General features: G+C 36.8%; 1 protein-coding gene across 2 annotated transcripts in view; it reads right to left on the bottom strand.

The window, feature by feature from the left end:
- LOC102810898 (1-phosphatidylinositol 4,5-bisphosphate phosphodiesterase beta-1-like) overlaps positions 1-18355 on the bottom strand; it is a 1100672-nt gene that overhangs the window by 333754 nt on the left and 748563 nt on the right. For both annotated transcript variants that reach the window (XM_006870398.1, XM_006870397.1), the window contains exons 8-9: positions 16813-16913; positions 11337-11503 (exon numbers count right to left, since the gene is read on the bottom strand). In XM_006870398.1, the coding sequence (XP_006870460.1) occupies positions 11337-11503; positions 16813-16913 (268 nt within the window). The remainder of the gene's footprint in view (positions 1-11336; positions 11504-16812; positions 16914-18355) is intronic.

Here is an 18355-nt window from a genome sequence, read left to right on the forward strand (position 1 = left end):
GTTCAGGGGCTGCTTTTGCGCTGAGTATCTGTGCGCATGTGTGGTAGAAGAACCCACCAGTGGTGAGGGTAGGGGGTGTCCACTCGCTCAGGCTCCCCGCCGCTAGTTACCAGAGTGGAGGTGCACAAACAGTGTGTATGGTAGGGCAATGAGCAGATACCCCTCCCCCCAAAAAAAATCAGAAAAAAGCAAAACTGACAAAGTGTATTGTCCACCTTTACTCCAAGGTTCCCAAGGCCTTTTTCCCTGGTGTTCCTGCTCCCACGCTTGGTCTTGCCATTTGGTCTCAACCAAGATGTTGGCTCTGGGCCTCTGAGCCGGCAGATTCAAAAGTATGTGATTTCTTACTTCAGCTTCAAGTTCCACTAGCTATAAGCCTCAAGCTTTTAAAATATTCCTAGCTATGTGGTTCTGAGTTTTGGAGCTCTGTCTTGGATTCACTTTGCCTGGTATTCTGTGGTATATCTTACGGCAAACTTCACTGCACCTCTACCCTAGCTTCCATCATACCCCGCCCCTGATGAAGTTTTAACAAGACCCAGCTGGGGTGTGTTTGACTACCAAGCCACTTGCCCCAGCCCTTGGCATTTTACTTTGTATTTTAATATTTATATTTTCCGGCATCTATATTTTTTAAATAAATGCCATTTCAGCAGTGAAGGGGCATGGTTATGACTTTCTGACTACAGCTGAGATGCTGAGCAGATGTTTAGGTCATGGAAAGGCTGGAGGAGAGAAAACAAAACAAAACAAAACACAATAGTCCTGGGCAAGGCATTTGTCTCTCCTAAGTCCCAGTCTCTGCCTCCTAGGGATGCAGGAAAAGTAAGGATAGGAAATACAAAGGAGATTACTACCTCGCCAACCAATGAGCAAATCTGGAAAAACTGCACTAACCCATAATGACTATCTTGAAAAACTATTTTTTCATACATAGCCAATTTCAAAACTTCAGAGAAGTCGATGAATATTAAAACAGAGTGTGAAGAGGTGCTTGGATTTTACTTAAATATGAAAATGTATTCCTCTATGACCTCCAGAGAAGCTAGAAAGTCAATGTTAATGTTAAGTACTGTCGAGCCAGTTCTGTCTCATAACGACCCTGTATAAGGTTTCCGAGGAGCCGCACTGATGAGTTTGAACCACCGACCTTGCAGTTCAAATCGACCTTGTGATCCAGTGCTTATCTCACAACATCACAGAAAGTCAATAGGTGGAATTTAAAGGGAATCTTAATCAATAAAACACTAGCGTGGCTTCATAGATTTCTCATCATTGTACCTTAATCAAGGAATGAAAAGAATTGGCTATGTCAGAGTTTTCATCTGAGTTTACTGTTTGTGGATATAATCTATTGTGTTTGAGTTTATTTTATTTGTTCATTTTTGTTATTTTATTTCCTGTATTGCTATGCAGTTAATATGTATGGAATATTTAAATAGATAGCTCCATAATTATGAGCAGATCTTGAAACCAGTTGATATTTCCTCTGATAAAAGTTCTTCAAACTGAGCATCTGAAACTGCCTGGTGTGTAGGTTGAATAGTCAAAAGATTGGGTATGGGGTAGAGAAAGAACACAGTGATGGTTCCGCCTTCGCCAGCTTCTCTCCAGGCTGCCTCTAGTCAAAGAAACAGTGCTTTTAAAGGTATTTTCTACATCCAAGAGGGCTGCAAAAAGTTTGTGGAAAAATGGGATTAAAAGATAATGGAATTTTCCCACAAAGTGTCTGAAGCCACCTCGTATTGGCCTTTCTTGTGATATGTCATTAGAAGAAACAAACAAAGGATGCTATGTCAAGGGCAAGTTTGAAAACCATGGCTACAAAGGCCAATTGTTAGCTTCTAAATAGCCCCCATTATGATTCTTCCCTAAGAAAGTCCCAAGTGGGAGTGTGGAGTCATGAGAAGGAATGTACTTGGAGACAGTGGTCCAGGTCCACACATGGCCACTCTTTTAATGCCTATAGTCCTCAAGTGCCTGTTTTATGACCTGAGTTTGTGGATACAGAATCTTGTGACTTGAAGCCAATGGGTGGGATATCACAAATAATAACAGCTGAGAGTTCCATAACAGGTTGGAAGGAATGAGATGTAAGCACAGCACCTTCCATTTTTCTCTCTCAATTCTGACCCAAATCATCTTTCAGTTTTGACCCTCAGGGCCATGAGTAGATATGCACTTGTCTTAGTTTGGGTTATTCCAAAAGCTCTGAGATAAGGATCTGAGTGCAAGTAGCTTATTTTAGATGTGGCCCCAGAATGCAAGAAAGAAATGGAAGGTGGCAAATAAACAGCATATTATCAAGCATGCTACATCTCGTAGCTAATAGGACTCAATCCTACTGGAGACTATTGGAGAAAGTGAAGAGCATGCATCAATAAGTGGTCCCATGCAACGGACAAGTATGATGAGGTATTTGCCCTTCAATAATTCTTGGGGCCAAGAAGTCCTGGGCACTTCTAGCCTGACTGCGATTGGTCTCAGAGAAAGCCCTGGAGAGTTGTAGGTGATTGGAGTTAAGATGCTGTTGGCTGCACTGAAACAGTGAGTGACAAGACATATGGGAAAGTTATGAATGCCTGCTGCAGTAATTATCTCATTCCCATTTTACAGATGAAGAGCCTTAAACTCAAGCAAGTAAAGTCATTTGTTGGAATTAATGGTTTACCAATACACTATGCCAACTTTTTCTTTTAAAATTGGTATGTTTTAAATCTCAAGAATTAAAAATGGAGGTCATAATACTTAGGATCATATTTATAATCTACCTAGTAAAGCCCCACAAGGTCCTTGGTTCAAACCCACGAATCACTCCTCGGAAGCCATACGCAGGGTCGTTATGAATCAAAACTGATCAGAAGGCACTAAACAACAACAAAGTAAGATTTCTAGGTGCTGCAAATGCTTTGTGTTCAACCTTGTGGTTCTGTGAGTTAATGCACTGGACTGCAAGGTTGGTTTGATCCACAAGGTTGGTGGTTCAAGCTTACCAGTCACTCCTAGGAAACCCTATATTGGGTAAATATGGGTCGGAACTGACTTGATGGCACTTAACAACAACTACTAACCTAAAGGCCTGGTGGTCCACTTCTGTGAAAACTGCAGCCAGGAAAACCCTATGGAGCACATAGATCTCCATGGGTCAGAATCGACCCAGTGGCAACAGGTTTACCTAGTAAAAAGAAATAGTGCTGGGAAAAGATAATTTGTTAAAAACGCAATAGAAAATAAGGAGCCACTGGGTGGTGCACACAGTTAAGTGCTTCACTGTCAGATGAAAGTTTGACAGTTTGAAGCCACCCACAGGTGTCTCAGAAGAATGGTTGCAGATCTGTTTCTGAAAGGCCACAACCTTGAAAAACTTGTACAGCATCATCATGGGTCAGAATTTAGTCAAAGACAATTAACAACAAAAACAATCAGAAAACCAAGTGATCATAAAGTAATTGATGAGTGTACATTTTTATAACTATAATCCTAATTACATTTCAATGAAAATAGTTACCAAAAAAATAAACAAGCATGCACAGATATGATTTATTTTTTGTCGTGTTTCATCATCAAATGATTCTTATATTCAACCCTAAAAAATTTAAATAAATCTGTTAGCTGAGCAATAGTAATGTTCAGGAATACGTCAGTCTGGTGCTCTGGGTCTGATTTCATATCCATAACGGATTCTAAGTAATGTGACATAGATGTCAATTATCACTTTTTATTAGTTCAGGCTTAAAAGGTTAAATGAGTAACAATTAGTATATTTAATTTTCTTAGTTCTCTCACAGGAATTGTTTAAAAGATGAACAAATGAGGTTGGTGAAAGAATTTAAATGGCTTCCTAAGGATGAAATAAATAGGAATGAATTGATTTCTAACCCAGGTTTTCTTTTTTTAAAAAAATCTGTTGTTTCTGTCTGCCCAGTCTCCATTTCCATTTCTACAAAGCACACCAATTCGATATTGGGAATTACCCCTCATACTCAGTCCCTGTGATTTAGGTAACTGAATGCTCATTGGTTCTCACTTATTCATTGCCTTGAGTTGGCTCGGAGAAACAGAGGCCCTGTAAAGGGTAACCAAGGCTGTAAACCTTTACAGGAGCAGCAAGCTTCATCTTTCTTCTGAAGAATGGCTGGTGGGTTTGAGCTGCTGACTTTGCAGTTAGCAGTCTAGTGCTTATACTATAGTGAGACCTGAGTCTGTCCAATCTTTAGATTCCATTTTCCAGGCCTCAGTTATCTAGTTCAGGAGTGGTCTGGGATTACCTAACCCAGTTCAGAACTCTGGGACTCTTGTTGAAACTATTTATAAAAATAATTTCTGTATATGGAGGCAACTAATTATGTAGGCTTGTTGATGCTGCTGGCATTATTGTCCAGTTAGATGAGTATGCCCAAGAATTAAAGTCAGCACAGATAAAATGGAGAGAGCTGAACATAGGTCTCCTGGTGTCACTCATGAAACACCTTGATGCAGCCATATCTGCAGCTATTCACATCTTGATTTTGCTTAAATAAACTAGTAAACTCCTTTTTGTGCTTCTGTTTGAGTTATATTTCTTTTATTTTTCCTTAGAAGGAGTCCTGATGAATAGTGATATTCCCAAGTCCAAGTGTTCTTTTTCTATTTCACTCTGGGTACTTTTAGGTGTTGAAAATAATGATACAGTATGTATTTTTAATTGTTAAGTGCTATTGAGTTGGTTCCAACTCATAGCAACCCTGTTTAGGGTCTCTGAGGATTCTATGTAGGTTTCTTTTTTTTTTTTTTTTAAGTTTTTAATGTGAATTATGTGATAGTTTATATAGGAGAACACTAGCTTTATATCCATCGTATCGTATTTTGTTTCATCTGTATAGGTTTCTTGTATAGGTTTTAAGTGGGTTTGAACCACTGACTTTGCAATTAGCAGTCCACTGTATATCATACAGAGCCACACCAGGACAAGTTTACCAGTATTTTAAATAAAACTGTTATTTAAATTATTGATAGAATTATTATTATGTGGGTTTATTAGCGGCAAAAGTTCCTGCTGTACTATTGCATTGTTTGAAAACAAATTGCTTCCTCATTATTAATTTTTAGTTCATTTCTATTATTGAGCTATTAATTCAGAAAGTACTGATAAAATGCTATAAGAGGCTACATAGTTTCACTTTTATGATTTAATTATCACATAATTAAAATTGAGACATTTTGTACACAGATGTATAAAAAATTAAGAGAACGAACTAAGAAAGATTAAACAAGTTTTAAAGGGGAATGTAGCTTGAAGTATCTGCTAATATCATAATCTGCTATTTAATTAAATATATAACAAATACTCATCAGCATCTGCTCTTGAAAGAAAAATAAAACTGTGAACAAAAACAATTGCTTTCTTTTGATGTGGTAGTTGGTTTCAGCAAGCTTTGGACTTTACTTATAGTCATTTCAGCATTCTGCTATTAAAAAAAAAAAAAACAAGTCAACTGACTCAGGTCTACTCCATGTGTATCAAAGTACAACTAGGCTCCAGAAGATTTTCAATCATTGTGATCTATCATCCACCAGATCTTTCATCCAAGGTGTCTCTGGTGGATTTGAACTGTTAACCTTTCAGTTAGTAACTTGGCACTCAACCATTTGTGCCATTCCCCCCCAAATTTAAAATGAAATAAAACCAAACTCTTGCTGCTGAATTGAGAACTCATACTGAGTTAAAGTTGTTTTAAGTGATGTTGCTGTTGCCACGGTTCCAATCCATCTCATTGGGAGTCTTCCTATTTTTCATTGACTCTCCACTTTACCAAGCATGAGATCCTTCTCCAGGAACTGATAATATGTCTGAAGCACGAAAGATGAATTCTGGCCATCTTGACTTCCAAGGAGTATTCTGGATGTACTTCTTCCAACACAGACAGGTTGGTTTGTTCTTTTGACTGTCCATGGTACTTTTAATATTTTCCTCCAACACCACAACTCAAATGTATCAATTATTCTACAGTCTTCTTTATTCATTGTCAAACTTTCACATGCGTATGAGGTTATTGAAAATACCACGGCTTGGGTCAGGCACATCTCAATCCTCAAACTGACATCTTTGCTCTTGAACACTTTAAAGAGGTCTTGTGCAGCAGATTTGCATAATGCAATATGTCATTTGATTTCTTGACTGCTGCTTCCATGAGTGTTGATGGTTGACAGGAGCAAAATGAAGTCTTGGACAACTTTAAAGAAAAATATCTTTTCTCCATTTATCTTGATGTTATTTATTGGTTCAGTGGTGAGGATTTTTATTTTCTTTACGTTACAGTGCAACCCATACCGAAGGCTGTGGTCTTTGATCTTCATCAGTAAGTGAGGTTGTATCATCTGCATATTGTAAGGTTGTTAATGAGACTTCCTCCTATCCTAATGCCATGTTCTTTATTAACTTGCTTTATTTTGTCAAACACTTAATTAAATCACCAGACCAAATGGTTTCAGACCTTATGTATGGCCTGCAGGCTGGACATTCCCAACCTCTGCTCTAGAGGCATTGGTCTTATCTTCATATCTGTCACAGTCCATGGCACCTTGCCTTTCAGTAAAGACTGACTGAACATCAAAGGCATGGATAAATGAAAATAGGACGATTGTGAGTAAGTTTGAATTGCAATGCTAGAACATCAAAGCTTGCCTTGCTTCCTCCAATACTATTTGCTTTGTTTTAAATAATGATAACAATTTATGCCATTTATTGAATGCCTATTATACAAGGAAGGTATTATCATTTCTTTTTGTACACATGCCTTAGAGTGGGAGTGACTTACTAAGGTCTTTTGTAAGGTATCCCCTCTGACTCCTGAGTTGAATTTCTCCCATGTGGAGTTTAAAGGGGAAAGAACTGTAGGTTAGAAGTAGCTAGCCAGACCTGAAAATTTGGTATTATATTTACCTGTGGTTAGAGTGCTAGCAGGTGGCTAGCTCTTAGGGCAAATTCTGGCGGTTAGACTTCATGACCCTGTGCTACTTGCATTATGTTAGATGAGGCTTTTGATGGAGATGGTACACAGTGACCAGTAGGGAACATTCTTAAATTATCAGATGGGTGCACAAATGTTTTATGTCAATGCTTAGATCACATCTTTACACCTATATTAAGTATTTCATTATGAGCAAGCCCATCTTCTAGGTATTGGGGAAAATAAAAGAAAGTCTAAAATCCAGCAATCTTTTGATATCATAGAAAAAAGTAAATGGGAGCATCTAAAATATTCAAACAAACACACATACTCCAATACAATGAGAGAAATTTTTAAATCGATTCATCCCATAGAATGTGCCAGGCACTCTTCTAAATGCTTTGCTGGTATTATCAAACCCAAATTCATAACAAACCAATGAGAATTATTTTCCTCACATTTTTGCACATGGGGTGACTAGACACAGAAGGATAACTACTTTACTCAAGATCATACAACTAGTAAATGGAAGATTCTATCTTGGAAACCAGGCATCAAAGCTGAAAACTCTGTGCATGTAGCTGCTAGCTATCCTGCTATTAAGGCACACAAAGATGTCATGATCAATAGCATCCTGAATTACAGAAAAATAAGAGCACTGTCTTTTTCAGGGTTTTGAACCAGTTCAGTCTGGTTGGAGTTCTGTCATTTTGACATATTGTAAACCAGAGAGTCTGGTGTGGCATTGTAGGATAAGCACTGGATCCCAAGGCACTGTACAACAACATCAAAACCAGAGAATTCTTCAGGGAAGGGGTGGTGGTGGTGGTGGTGGTGGAAGTGGGCTGTGGAGTTGGTTCCGACTCATGAAGACCTTGTATAGGGTTTCTGAGGCTATAAATCTTTACGGGAGGAGAAACCCTCATCTTTCTCGCACAGAACAGCTGGTAGCTTTGATATGCTCATCTTGAGGTTAGCAGCCTGACTCATATCCACTGCATTACCAGAGCTCCTTTCAGCGAAGGGGTAGGAACAGAAATACTGCTTTCAGAAGTTTATAGACATACATGGAGGATATATCAAAAGTATTTTGATCTTTTTAATAAATGTTTCTATGATTTTGTAACAATGCTTTTTTACTTTCCCATGTGTTTATTTATCTTATTCTACACAGTCACCAGTCACTCCCCGGAAACCCCATACAGGGTTGCTATAAGTCGTAACTGACTTGGCGGCACTTAACAATAATAACAACAACACATACCTAATGCAATTGCACGCACATTTGTCCATAAGAACTTTTAATGAGTAAAATCATTGCTCTGAAGGACCATGTAATTCAAATGGGAGATAATATATACATAAAACTACAATACAAAATAAAATGTGATAAACATCCGGTAACATCAGAGCAAATGCAAATTTTTAAAATGTGGGTGTAGCAGAATGCTAATTGGAATGAGAGAAATTATGGGTTGAAACCCTGTTAGAAAGTTAATCTCTCTCTTAGGAAACAAATGCAAGAAGTGTGTTGTATGTCAATTAAATCTCTTGATAAACTGAGTCTAAAACAAAGGTGACTGGAACAAAGATATCTGTTGACAGAGCGCCCCTGGGATCATGTGTTGCCCTTCCCATTCCTAGCAGTAACCCAACGTCACACACAGCTCTGTCCTATAATTTTTTCAATTCCAGGTCTGTTCCAAATTCACATCACTGTCCACTGAACAAAGTTCAGTGCCTTTTCAAAGTTCTGGTCTTTTAAAATATATTTGAAATCTGTGTGCCTCTTTGGAATGGGGAATTCATACCGAATATAGATCTAAAGTAGTAATAAGTAATTTTGTAACTGTAAAGTGACATCATTTTATTTTCTATTAGAATCAAAATTGGTCTTCTAGGAGTATACCAATTTTGCAATAACTTACTGCATTTTTTTTTTTTTTTTATCCTTTACTTCATCTAAATCATCAGTGTATGATATACAGAGACATCATGTACCAGCTGAAGCCTGGGCTATCAGCAGTGTAGTGTGAAGGAAGGAGAAAAGGGCAAAGTTTGGTTTAGAAGGTCTCATTGGTTTCACAAAAAGCTTCTTATTTTTCTGATGTCAGGGACTAACCACTTTTAGAAGTGTTATTGGATTTGTTGTTGTAGCACTGTATTACTACATTAGTTATTTTTGGAGAAATGCTGCTTTCATAAGGGAATTGCCAGGTCATCTGGGACAAATCGTTGGCCTTCTTCAAGGACTTGCTCCCTGATTGATGATAAAGAGTAATTATCAGAAAAAGCAGACAAGAGTTCTGTGTTTTAGGGAAGGTAAACACCCCCAAATTGTGAATATTTTTTCCTAAAATTGCTGAAGAAAGGAGGGTCTTCTAAGGAGGCCTTCTGGACTGTTGGTTTATAACTCTTGTCTCTTGTTACATTTGGCAAGAAAAGGTGCCATATTTAAGTAGGCTGAGAGGGGCAGGTCTGCCAACCCAAGATGCACTGTTGGATAAATATTTTTCTTTGACTGATCTGTTTCCAAAGCAACAAAGAATGAGGACAACAACAAAAGTGAAGGGCTTAAACACAAAACTAAAAAAAAATTATATATAAATCCAAGATTAAAAATGCATTAATTGTTTAAATGCTTATATATTCATGAGAGTTTTGGTGTACATCCTTAAAGCAAAAACCAAAAACCAGGTGGAATAGAAGCAAATACTGTTGAATGATGATGCATGGAGGAGACTGTAATCATTGCAATGAAATGATGATTGTAAAATTGATGTTCTTCCATGTAAACCATCATTCAATTTATAATAAAAAATTAAATAATAAAAAAACCCACATTGAATAAAGTTATTTATATTTATTTTAATTTTATTTGTTTTTGAGTGCTGTCAAGTGGTTGCAACTCATAACAACCCTTTATAAGGTTTCTGACAAGCAGCTGGGGACTTTGAACTGCTGATATAGTGATTCCAAGTCGAGTGCTGATCCTACAGCATTCAAGTTATACTTACAATTAATAAATGCTCTCAGTTTCCATTTAGAGGACTGACTCAGTATAAGTACAATGTGTTAAAAGATTGATTTTAATCTACTTTTATTATAATGATTCTTATTAAAGACCATAATCTTGCTTGGGTTATTTTTATCACTTTATAAATTGCCTGTATATTAACATGCAATTTATTTCTTCTTCTTAATTGGTTAATTGTGCTTTGCTTACCTCCCTATGGAAAAATCTAGAAAATTTACAATAACATCAGTGATAATAAACTAATTTCCATCCAGATGAGATCCTGATATTAGGAATAGAAACACATCTGAATCTCTTCTTCAGGGAAAGTGATGCTACACATACCTGAAAACTTACAGCAATTAGATCTTTACTATCTGTGTGGCGATTTGGGTTAATGTGCCAGACTATAAAGTCATTTTGAGCTGCAAGGTCAGCAGTTCAAGATTACCAGCTGCTCTTCAAAAACCCTATATAGGGTCGCTATGGGTTGGAACCGACTTAAATGACTATTTAATTTAAATCAAAAATAGAAATTTTCAATAATTTGTAGGCAGCTTAGGGCTACTTTTTGGATTGATTTTTTTTTTTTCCCTACAAAAAGTAAATTTTGTAACAGAAATTCAAATTAATTAGATGGAAAAATTAATTAGATAACATAAAATAAAATAATATATTGGACAAAATAGTCTTTTCAATTTGAGAAGCTGTCGTTGTTGTTGTTAAGTGCTGTCGAGTTGGTTCCGACTCATAGCAACCTGGTATGGGGGTTCAAAGGTGCAGCTAATTAGTTTGAACTGCCAACTATATGATTAGAAGTACAGTGTGAATCCTACAGTGCTACATCCGGACTCCATAGAAATACTGGAAACAGACCAAACCAAACCTACTGTCAATGAGTTTTCTATGTCTCATCGTGACCCTGTAAGACAGACTAGAACATCTCCTTAGGGTTTCTAAATCTTTACAGGAGCAGACAACTTCATTATTCTCCTGTGAAGTGACTGGATGGTTTGAACCACTGACCTTTTGGTTAATATTCCTACACTTGACCCACTAGGGATCCAAAAGGGCAATCTCTAAGTTAACCTAAAACCAAACAAATATTAGGTCATTTTTAAAATGAGTTTATAAACCTACATAAACCAAAATACCTTACTGCCATTGAAATGATTCCAATTCATAGCACAAAACATAAATATATATGTATATATATACCAAATTGAAAAAATTCCAACTACTTCATGTTGAACCACAGTGGCTTCAGAGAGAAAGGAGAGAAATCATACAAATGAGGGAAACTGACATAAATAATCCTGATGTCTCTAAATTCCAACGTGTGACCCATTCACAGAAGAATTTCCTTACAGTGTGAAAGAAACCATACTGACCTTTTTTTGCGAGGCTATCATTAGGTTCATACTTCTCAATCAATACTTGAACTTGTTCTTGTTTTAAAGGTGGGTAAAGGATTTCATTGAGCCGGGGATCTCGCTGTTTAAGGTTGATAAAATCCATCATCTGATCAACAGTAAGGTATGGTTTGCTTTTGGCACCACTAAAAACAACAAAAAGAAAGGAATTAGAATGTATTTCACCAAGTATATTTAATACACCATGGACTGTCAGAAGAGTGAAAAATCTGTTTTGTAAGAAATACGTCTGGAATGTTTCTAAGAAGCAATGATAACAAAATTTCTTCGCATGTCCTTTGGTCATGATGTCCCAGTTCCTAGGGAAGGATATCATGCTTGGTAAAGGAGAGTTTCCTTCTGTTGTATGTAGCATTGCTATGAGTCAGAACTCACTCAAAGGCACCTTAACAATAAAACCACAACAAGAATTCATTCAAATATTGGCATGTGACTCCATAGAATAAGCACTGGAGGAACTCAAGGTCGGTTTGAACTGCAAGGTCGGTGGTTCAAACTCACAGGCTGCTCATCAGGAACCCACAATGTTGCTGTGAGTTGGAACAGATTACACGACACTTAAAAACAATAACAATAGCAAGGAAATACGATCTTGATACAAGAGATTAAGAGCATACTACGGAGGTAGTCCTGGACTTGTCAATTTCCAGTTACAACAAACCAAACTTATAAGAATTTATTTTTTGTCTTTTCCCTTTGGTTCATCATATTGTCAGTATAGACATTATTTCGTGTGTTATGGAGATTACGTGATTTGGAAGTTGTGGGAATATGTTTAAATCACATGTAACAGCATTCACTTTGTGTTGTTTTAAAACATTTATTGCACTTTCATTGTGACACTTCTCCTTTGTTTCTTGCTGCTGGTATCAATAGCACTGGTTTTGCTGTGCTTGATACACTTCACGGTAATATTTTCAAAAGAAAATTATGCAAAGAGAATACCAGAACAATATTTACTTTTTAAAAATTGACTATGCAAAACATTAGACCGTGTGGATTATAACAAATGATGTATAACATTGGGAAAAATCAGTATTCCAGAATACTTAATTATGCTCCTGAGGAAACTGTACATAGACTTAGAGGCAGTTGTTAGAATAGAACAAGGGGATACTGAATGATTTGTAATCAAGAAAGGTGTCAGCCAGAGTTATATTCTTTCATCATACTTGTTCAATATGTATGCGGAGTAAATAACCTAAGAATCAGGATTGAAGGAAGTTTCATTAACAATCTGTGATATGCAAATGACACAATTTTGCTTGCTGTAAGAGAAGAGGACATAAAATAGAAATATTTACTTAAGAAGATGAAAGACGACAGCCTTCAGTATGGATTGCACCTCAATATTAAAACAAAAATCCTCACAACGGAACAAATAATAACAACATATTTAATTGGAAAACTTCTGAAGTTGTCAAAATTTAATTTTACTTGGATCCACAATCAAATGTCATGGAAGCTTCAGTCAATAAATCAAATGATGTATTTGCGAATCTACTGCAAAAGTCCTCTTACCTCTTTAAAGTCTTAAAGAGCAAAGATGCCAATTTAAGGCCTAAGATCCACCTCACCCAAGTGATGACATTTTTAATTGCTTCATACACATGTGAAATTTAGATAAAGAATAAGCAAAACTATAGAAAAATCTATGCATTTGAATTATGGTGATGACTAAGAATAACAAAATTACCATGGGCTGCTGAGAGATCAAACAAACCTGTCTTGGAAGAAGTACAACCAGAATGCTTCTAAGACGAGAGGATAGCCACACTTTGTGTCTAGTACTTTAGACATATTGTTAGGAGGAAACTGTCCCTGGAGTAGGACATCATGTTTGGTACAGTGGAGGGAGCATCAGTGAAAAAGAGGAAGACCATCCATGAATTGGATTGGCACACTGGCAGCAACAATGGACTCGAGCATGACAACAATTGTGAAGATGGTGGAGAACTGAGCAACATTTAATTGTGTTGTGCACAGGGTCACTATGAGTTGGAACCAACTTGATGGCATTTAACAACAACAGTAGTCTTTGAGTGGAAGTAAATGTTATATGTTGAACTATTTATTGTTAAGTAGGGAAAGTTCCTATTAAAATACTGATTGAAATACTTTGCAGTACAGCAAAGTATGCATATAAGGCAGTGATGTTGGTAGTTGTATGTCGCTGAGTCAGTTCCAACTCATAGTGACCCTGTAGAGGATTTCTGTGAATCTTTATGGGAGCAGAAAACCTCATCTTTTTTTTCCTGTGGAGCAGTTTGTGGATTCAAACTGTGGTTAACAGTTCAACACTTAACCCACTATGCTACCAGGGTTCCTTATATAAGCCACTAACATAGGTATTTATTGTGACTATCGAGACATATTATTATAAGTTATTATGTATGGTACCATTACACATCTGCCAGTGCATACAACAGACACAATTCTCACATATTATGTTCAGGAAGCTGCTGTGTTTCATATGCCTGGCAAGTCTGCTACACTCCATTCTCCAATCAGGATTTCTGAATTCTTTTATAAATGTATATGCAGTCTGATTTTTCCTGAATGAACTTTATGTGGTACATGATTGTACATCTTCCTGAGACAAAGTAATGGGAAACTGTAGAGGTGATGGAAAAAATGCTGATTTATGTGAACATGTACTAATTTTTGATTGGGATAATATGATAGAAGAGATTGGTGGGAAAACTGTTCCTACGGCAAGAATGCTGAATCAAGAACTTGATATTGTTAAGGTGGGGCAGTTCATAGATCATGAAGAATGGAAATGGACAGAATATGACTTAATGGATTTTGATGAAGAAAGCAATGCTGAAGAAGAAAAAAGGGATCTGGAAGAAGAGAAGTTGGTTCAGAAATTTTGCAGTGAACGTATTAGCTAGAGGTTTTTTTTTAAAACTACATCAGGGATTTTGGTTGCTGGAAAACAAGAACCCAAATGCTGTTTATTTTGCTAAAGTTGACAAGTGAGATGATACAAAGAAATACATGACGGAAAGAAAAGAACCATATAGATAGCTCTCACTAATTTTCTGAATAGAAAGGTCACCCCCATTCTCAGGGATAATCCAGAGGACCCAGAAAACTCTGCAAGTGGAATTTTTACTCAAGCATACAAAACGCCAACAGTGTCCAACTCTTCGTCATCGTGGCAATATGTTTTTATAATTTGTATATTTTTTAATGTATGTGTTGTTGTTCTTAAGTGCTATCAATTAGGTTTGCAATAGTGACAGGGTTTTGAAGTCTGTAAGTCTCTGTGCGAGCCTCATCTTTCTTCCACGGCGTGGTTCTCACTACAGGGTCAGCAGTGTTCCCCTCAGTGTATGTATGTCATTGTTGTTGTTAAGTGCCCTGGAGTAAGTTCTGACTTACAGAGACCCCGACCCCGTGTAGGGTTTCCAAGGAGTGGCTGGTGGGTTTGACCATCCGACTTTATGGTTCACAGTCCAATGCTTATTCTACCAAGAGTCCAGATCTTATTTCTGTGTGCATTGAAGTGCCGTTGAGTCAGTTCTGGCTCATAACAACTGTGTACAGGGTTTTCAAGGACCAACTGGTGGGTTTGCACCACCAACCTTATAGCTGGCAGTCCAGTGCTTATCCTACAGAGCCACAACAGGACTTTATGTATATGAGTATGTATTAAAATTAATCTGTAAGTTTGTATGTAATTTTTCCAATACCTAACGAAAACTAACCATGGTATTAATAAAGATACTGACAATAAGAGGCAATAATAATGGAAAAATATGAATTATTTGACTTTTATCAGAATTGATTTATGATAGAGTTGTAAGAATGGGAACCTGTGGTAAGTCAGAGACTACCTGTACTTAAATTCCTTCATTGTTTTAAAAACTCTGTGCTGCTTCAGTGTAATTTCTGAATTTATTTGAGATACAAATATCACGATTAAATCCCAATACCAGATGAGTAAGAAAATGCACAGTGGGAAAACACTGCACTCTATAATCAAGAATAAAAAACCTGAAAACCAAACCTACTCCCATTGATTCAATTCCGCCTTACATCGACCATATTTAGTTTCCCAAAGTATACATCTTTACGGTACCAGAAAGCCTCATCATTCTTCTGTGAAGTGGCTAGTAGGTTTGAACGGCCAATTTTGGAGTTAGAAGTCCAGTGCTAAACCTACAGTGCCACTTATAAATGAACAGGGCTTCTAATAAATGAGCACTAAAGTATCAATTGTTTTTGCATATATATATATACATTTTTTTTTTTTTTTTTGGTTTTTAAAAAATGGGCCAAAAAGTTTAATTTTTTTTTGAATATATATAAATACATTTTTTTTTTTTTTTTTGGTGTATTACACTAAAGTTTTCACATCCCTATTAATCAGACTGAAAGATGAATTGTTTTTTCTGTTTCTTAAAAAATTAAATAAACTCATTGGCCACATTTATGTTTAAAAAATAAATCATGCTCTAACAATATATAGTTGTTGGAACATTTTATATATATATTTAATATACATGATATAAAAAATGGTCAACACAGTGTAATTCAAACTTCCCACGTAAAACTTAGTGACAACCCAAAGGCAAGTTTATTGGCACAGCTATTGCTGATGCTGAATACAGATTCGGTAGCAATGAGCATCACAAAGTTAAACTACTCTTTCATATGAAGACATACTTTTTCTATTTATAGCTTTTGGATCTATTTTCTGCCACTGTGTAGATTGCAGTATACCTAGAAAGGTACCTTGCTACTTCCCCACATTTTCTTTGCTAATGTGATTTATTTCTTTTCTTATATTTTCCTTTCTTTTTTGATATTAGCTGTGTAAGTTTAGGAGTCCTGGTGTGGTGCTGCAGGTTAATGTGCTGGGCTGCAAGGTCAGTTTGAACCGCAAGGTCGGTGGTTCAACCTCACCAGTGGCTCCTTGGAAACCCTACACAGGGTCACTAGGAGTAGAAACTGGCTCAATGGCACTTAACAACAACAACATGCAAGTTTATAACTTCTAACATAAAAATGAATTCTTTTTAAGTGGAAGGTTTCTTAGTAATTGAAACTTTTCATTTCCTGAATGCAGTTTGGAAAAGAAAAAATCGTTTGGTTCTGAGTCCAGAGTTCTTTCTGCAACATAAATAGGCCTCTACTAAACCAAGATGCATGCCTATTCTATTCATAGTCTTCAAACCAGTGGAAGATACTGAAAGACCTATGGTGTTGTTGTTAAGTGCCATCAAATACCCAGAAGTAAATCACAGCAAACTTCCACTAATTAAAAGCAGTGATTGTTTGTTCTTCTGGAACAAATTATACAAGAGCACTGCATTCCCAAAAGGTGTACCAAGATGTTCTTACCTCTCCCTCTGTTACTGCTCAAAGTCCCTCCCTCATTAGCCCTGCAAGTCCCCAAAGTGGGTTAAACATGTCCTCTTACAATTCAGAAAAGATGTTATCGATTTCTGGCCGAGGGCAAAGGTTGTTCAGGAAAACTCTGTATACTTCTGGAGTGAAGTCTTCATGAGGTATTGACTCATTCTGTAAAACAGAACAACAAGGTCAGCAAAGACTGTTTTCTTTCCTCATCTTCTCTTTTGTTTTATCTCTCTTTTTCCTTCCCTCCTTCTCTCCCTGAGTTCCTTCCGCCCTTCCCCCCTGCCCTACTTTCCTCTTTTTCATATTTTCTTCTCAGAGCTCAGGGTAAACATTCAGAAGATCCCAGCAGTATAGCTCATTTGGACATAGGCTTTGGAGTTTCCAAAGATTTATTTATTTTTATTGCTTGTTTATTTTATGTTTAAGAGGTTTCTCTTGCTAAAAGAATGTTAAAGCAATCTCCTAAATGCATTTGCTAGGAAAAAGTCTATATAGCAGATTTTTAAATGAATGCTTTAAAAAAAAAAGAGTAAAGAAGTTAAAGGCAATGCATTGTTAAAATTCCAATTTTGTGTCATTTTCAAATGACATTACTTCTGGTTAAATTATCTGATAAACTGTAAAACATTTTTCATAAATAGAATAGTCATTATTTTCTGACTGACGCCTCTTAGTCTTATTGTTTGGGAAAGCAATCACTGATAAAAATTACCACTTCTATGACTTATTTTTCTGTTTGGTTAGGTTGCCATGGAGACCGGAAGCATGTATTCAAGTCTTTGCTAACAGGAAGGATGTTTTCCATACCGTTTTCCTGATTCAGGTATGTGTTTAGATGTTTCTCTGTAAGTTCTTAAACTGAAGAAAACACCCTCCCTTCACGACATTCATACATTTTGCAATGTACATTTATAGAAATGTCTAAAAATTGTTGTCTGAAATTCTATAATGCTTGCTAAAAGAACTTGGCTCATCACATGGTTTAGAACAGGAACCCCCGTATTTGTAGAATGAACAAATGGAAGTTATATTCCTTTACCAAGTCCATTTATAGAGAGGATAGTAAATCTATTTTGCAATCTTATTTTGAAAAAATAGAATTCAGAGACAATAAATGACACAGATACATGTATGCTGTGTGGTGCATACTAACATCAGACTTAGCTACCTAGACAACCACTTTAAAATCCTACGCACAAAGGGCCAAATCCAAGAACAATAGGGAATTGTTTTGCCATTTATAAAATGAGGACATGTATTGAATTTTTAGGATGAAATCCTTTTGGGTACATGATGTACAATTTTCAGTGTAGTGCTGCACCTGCATTGTTGTTGTTGTTAGATGCCATCAAGTCGGTACCAACTCATAGCTACTCTATGCATAACAGAACTAAATGCTGCCTGGTCCTAGGCCAACCTCACAATCTTCGCTACACCTGAGCCCATCACTGCTGCCACTGTGCCAATCCATCTCCTTGGGGGACTTCCTCTTTTTCTCAGACCCTCCACTTTACTAAACATGATAGCCTTCTCCTGATAATATGTCTAAAGAATGAGAGACAAACTCTGGCCATCCTCGATTCCAAGAAGTTCTCTGGCTGTAC

This window comes from Chrysochloris asiatica, unplaced genomic scaffold, assembly GCF_000296735.1.
Source record: "Chrysochloris asiatica unplaced genomic scaffold, ChrAsi1.0 scaffold00141, whole genome shotgun sequence".
Classification (NCBI taxonomy): domain Eukaryota; kingdom Metazoa; phylum Chordata; class Mammalia; order Afrosoricida; family Chrysochloridae; genus Chrysochloris; species Chrysochloris asiatica.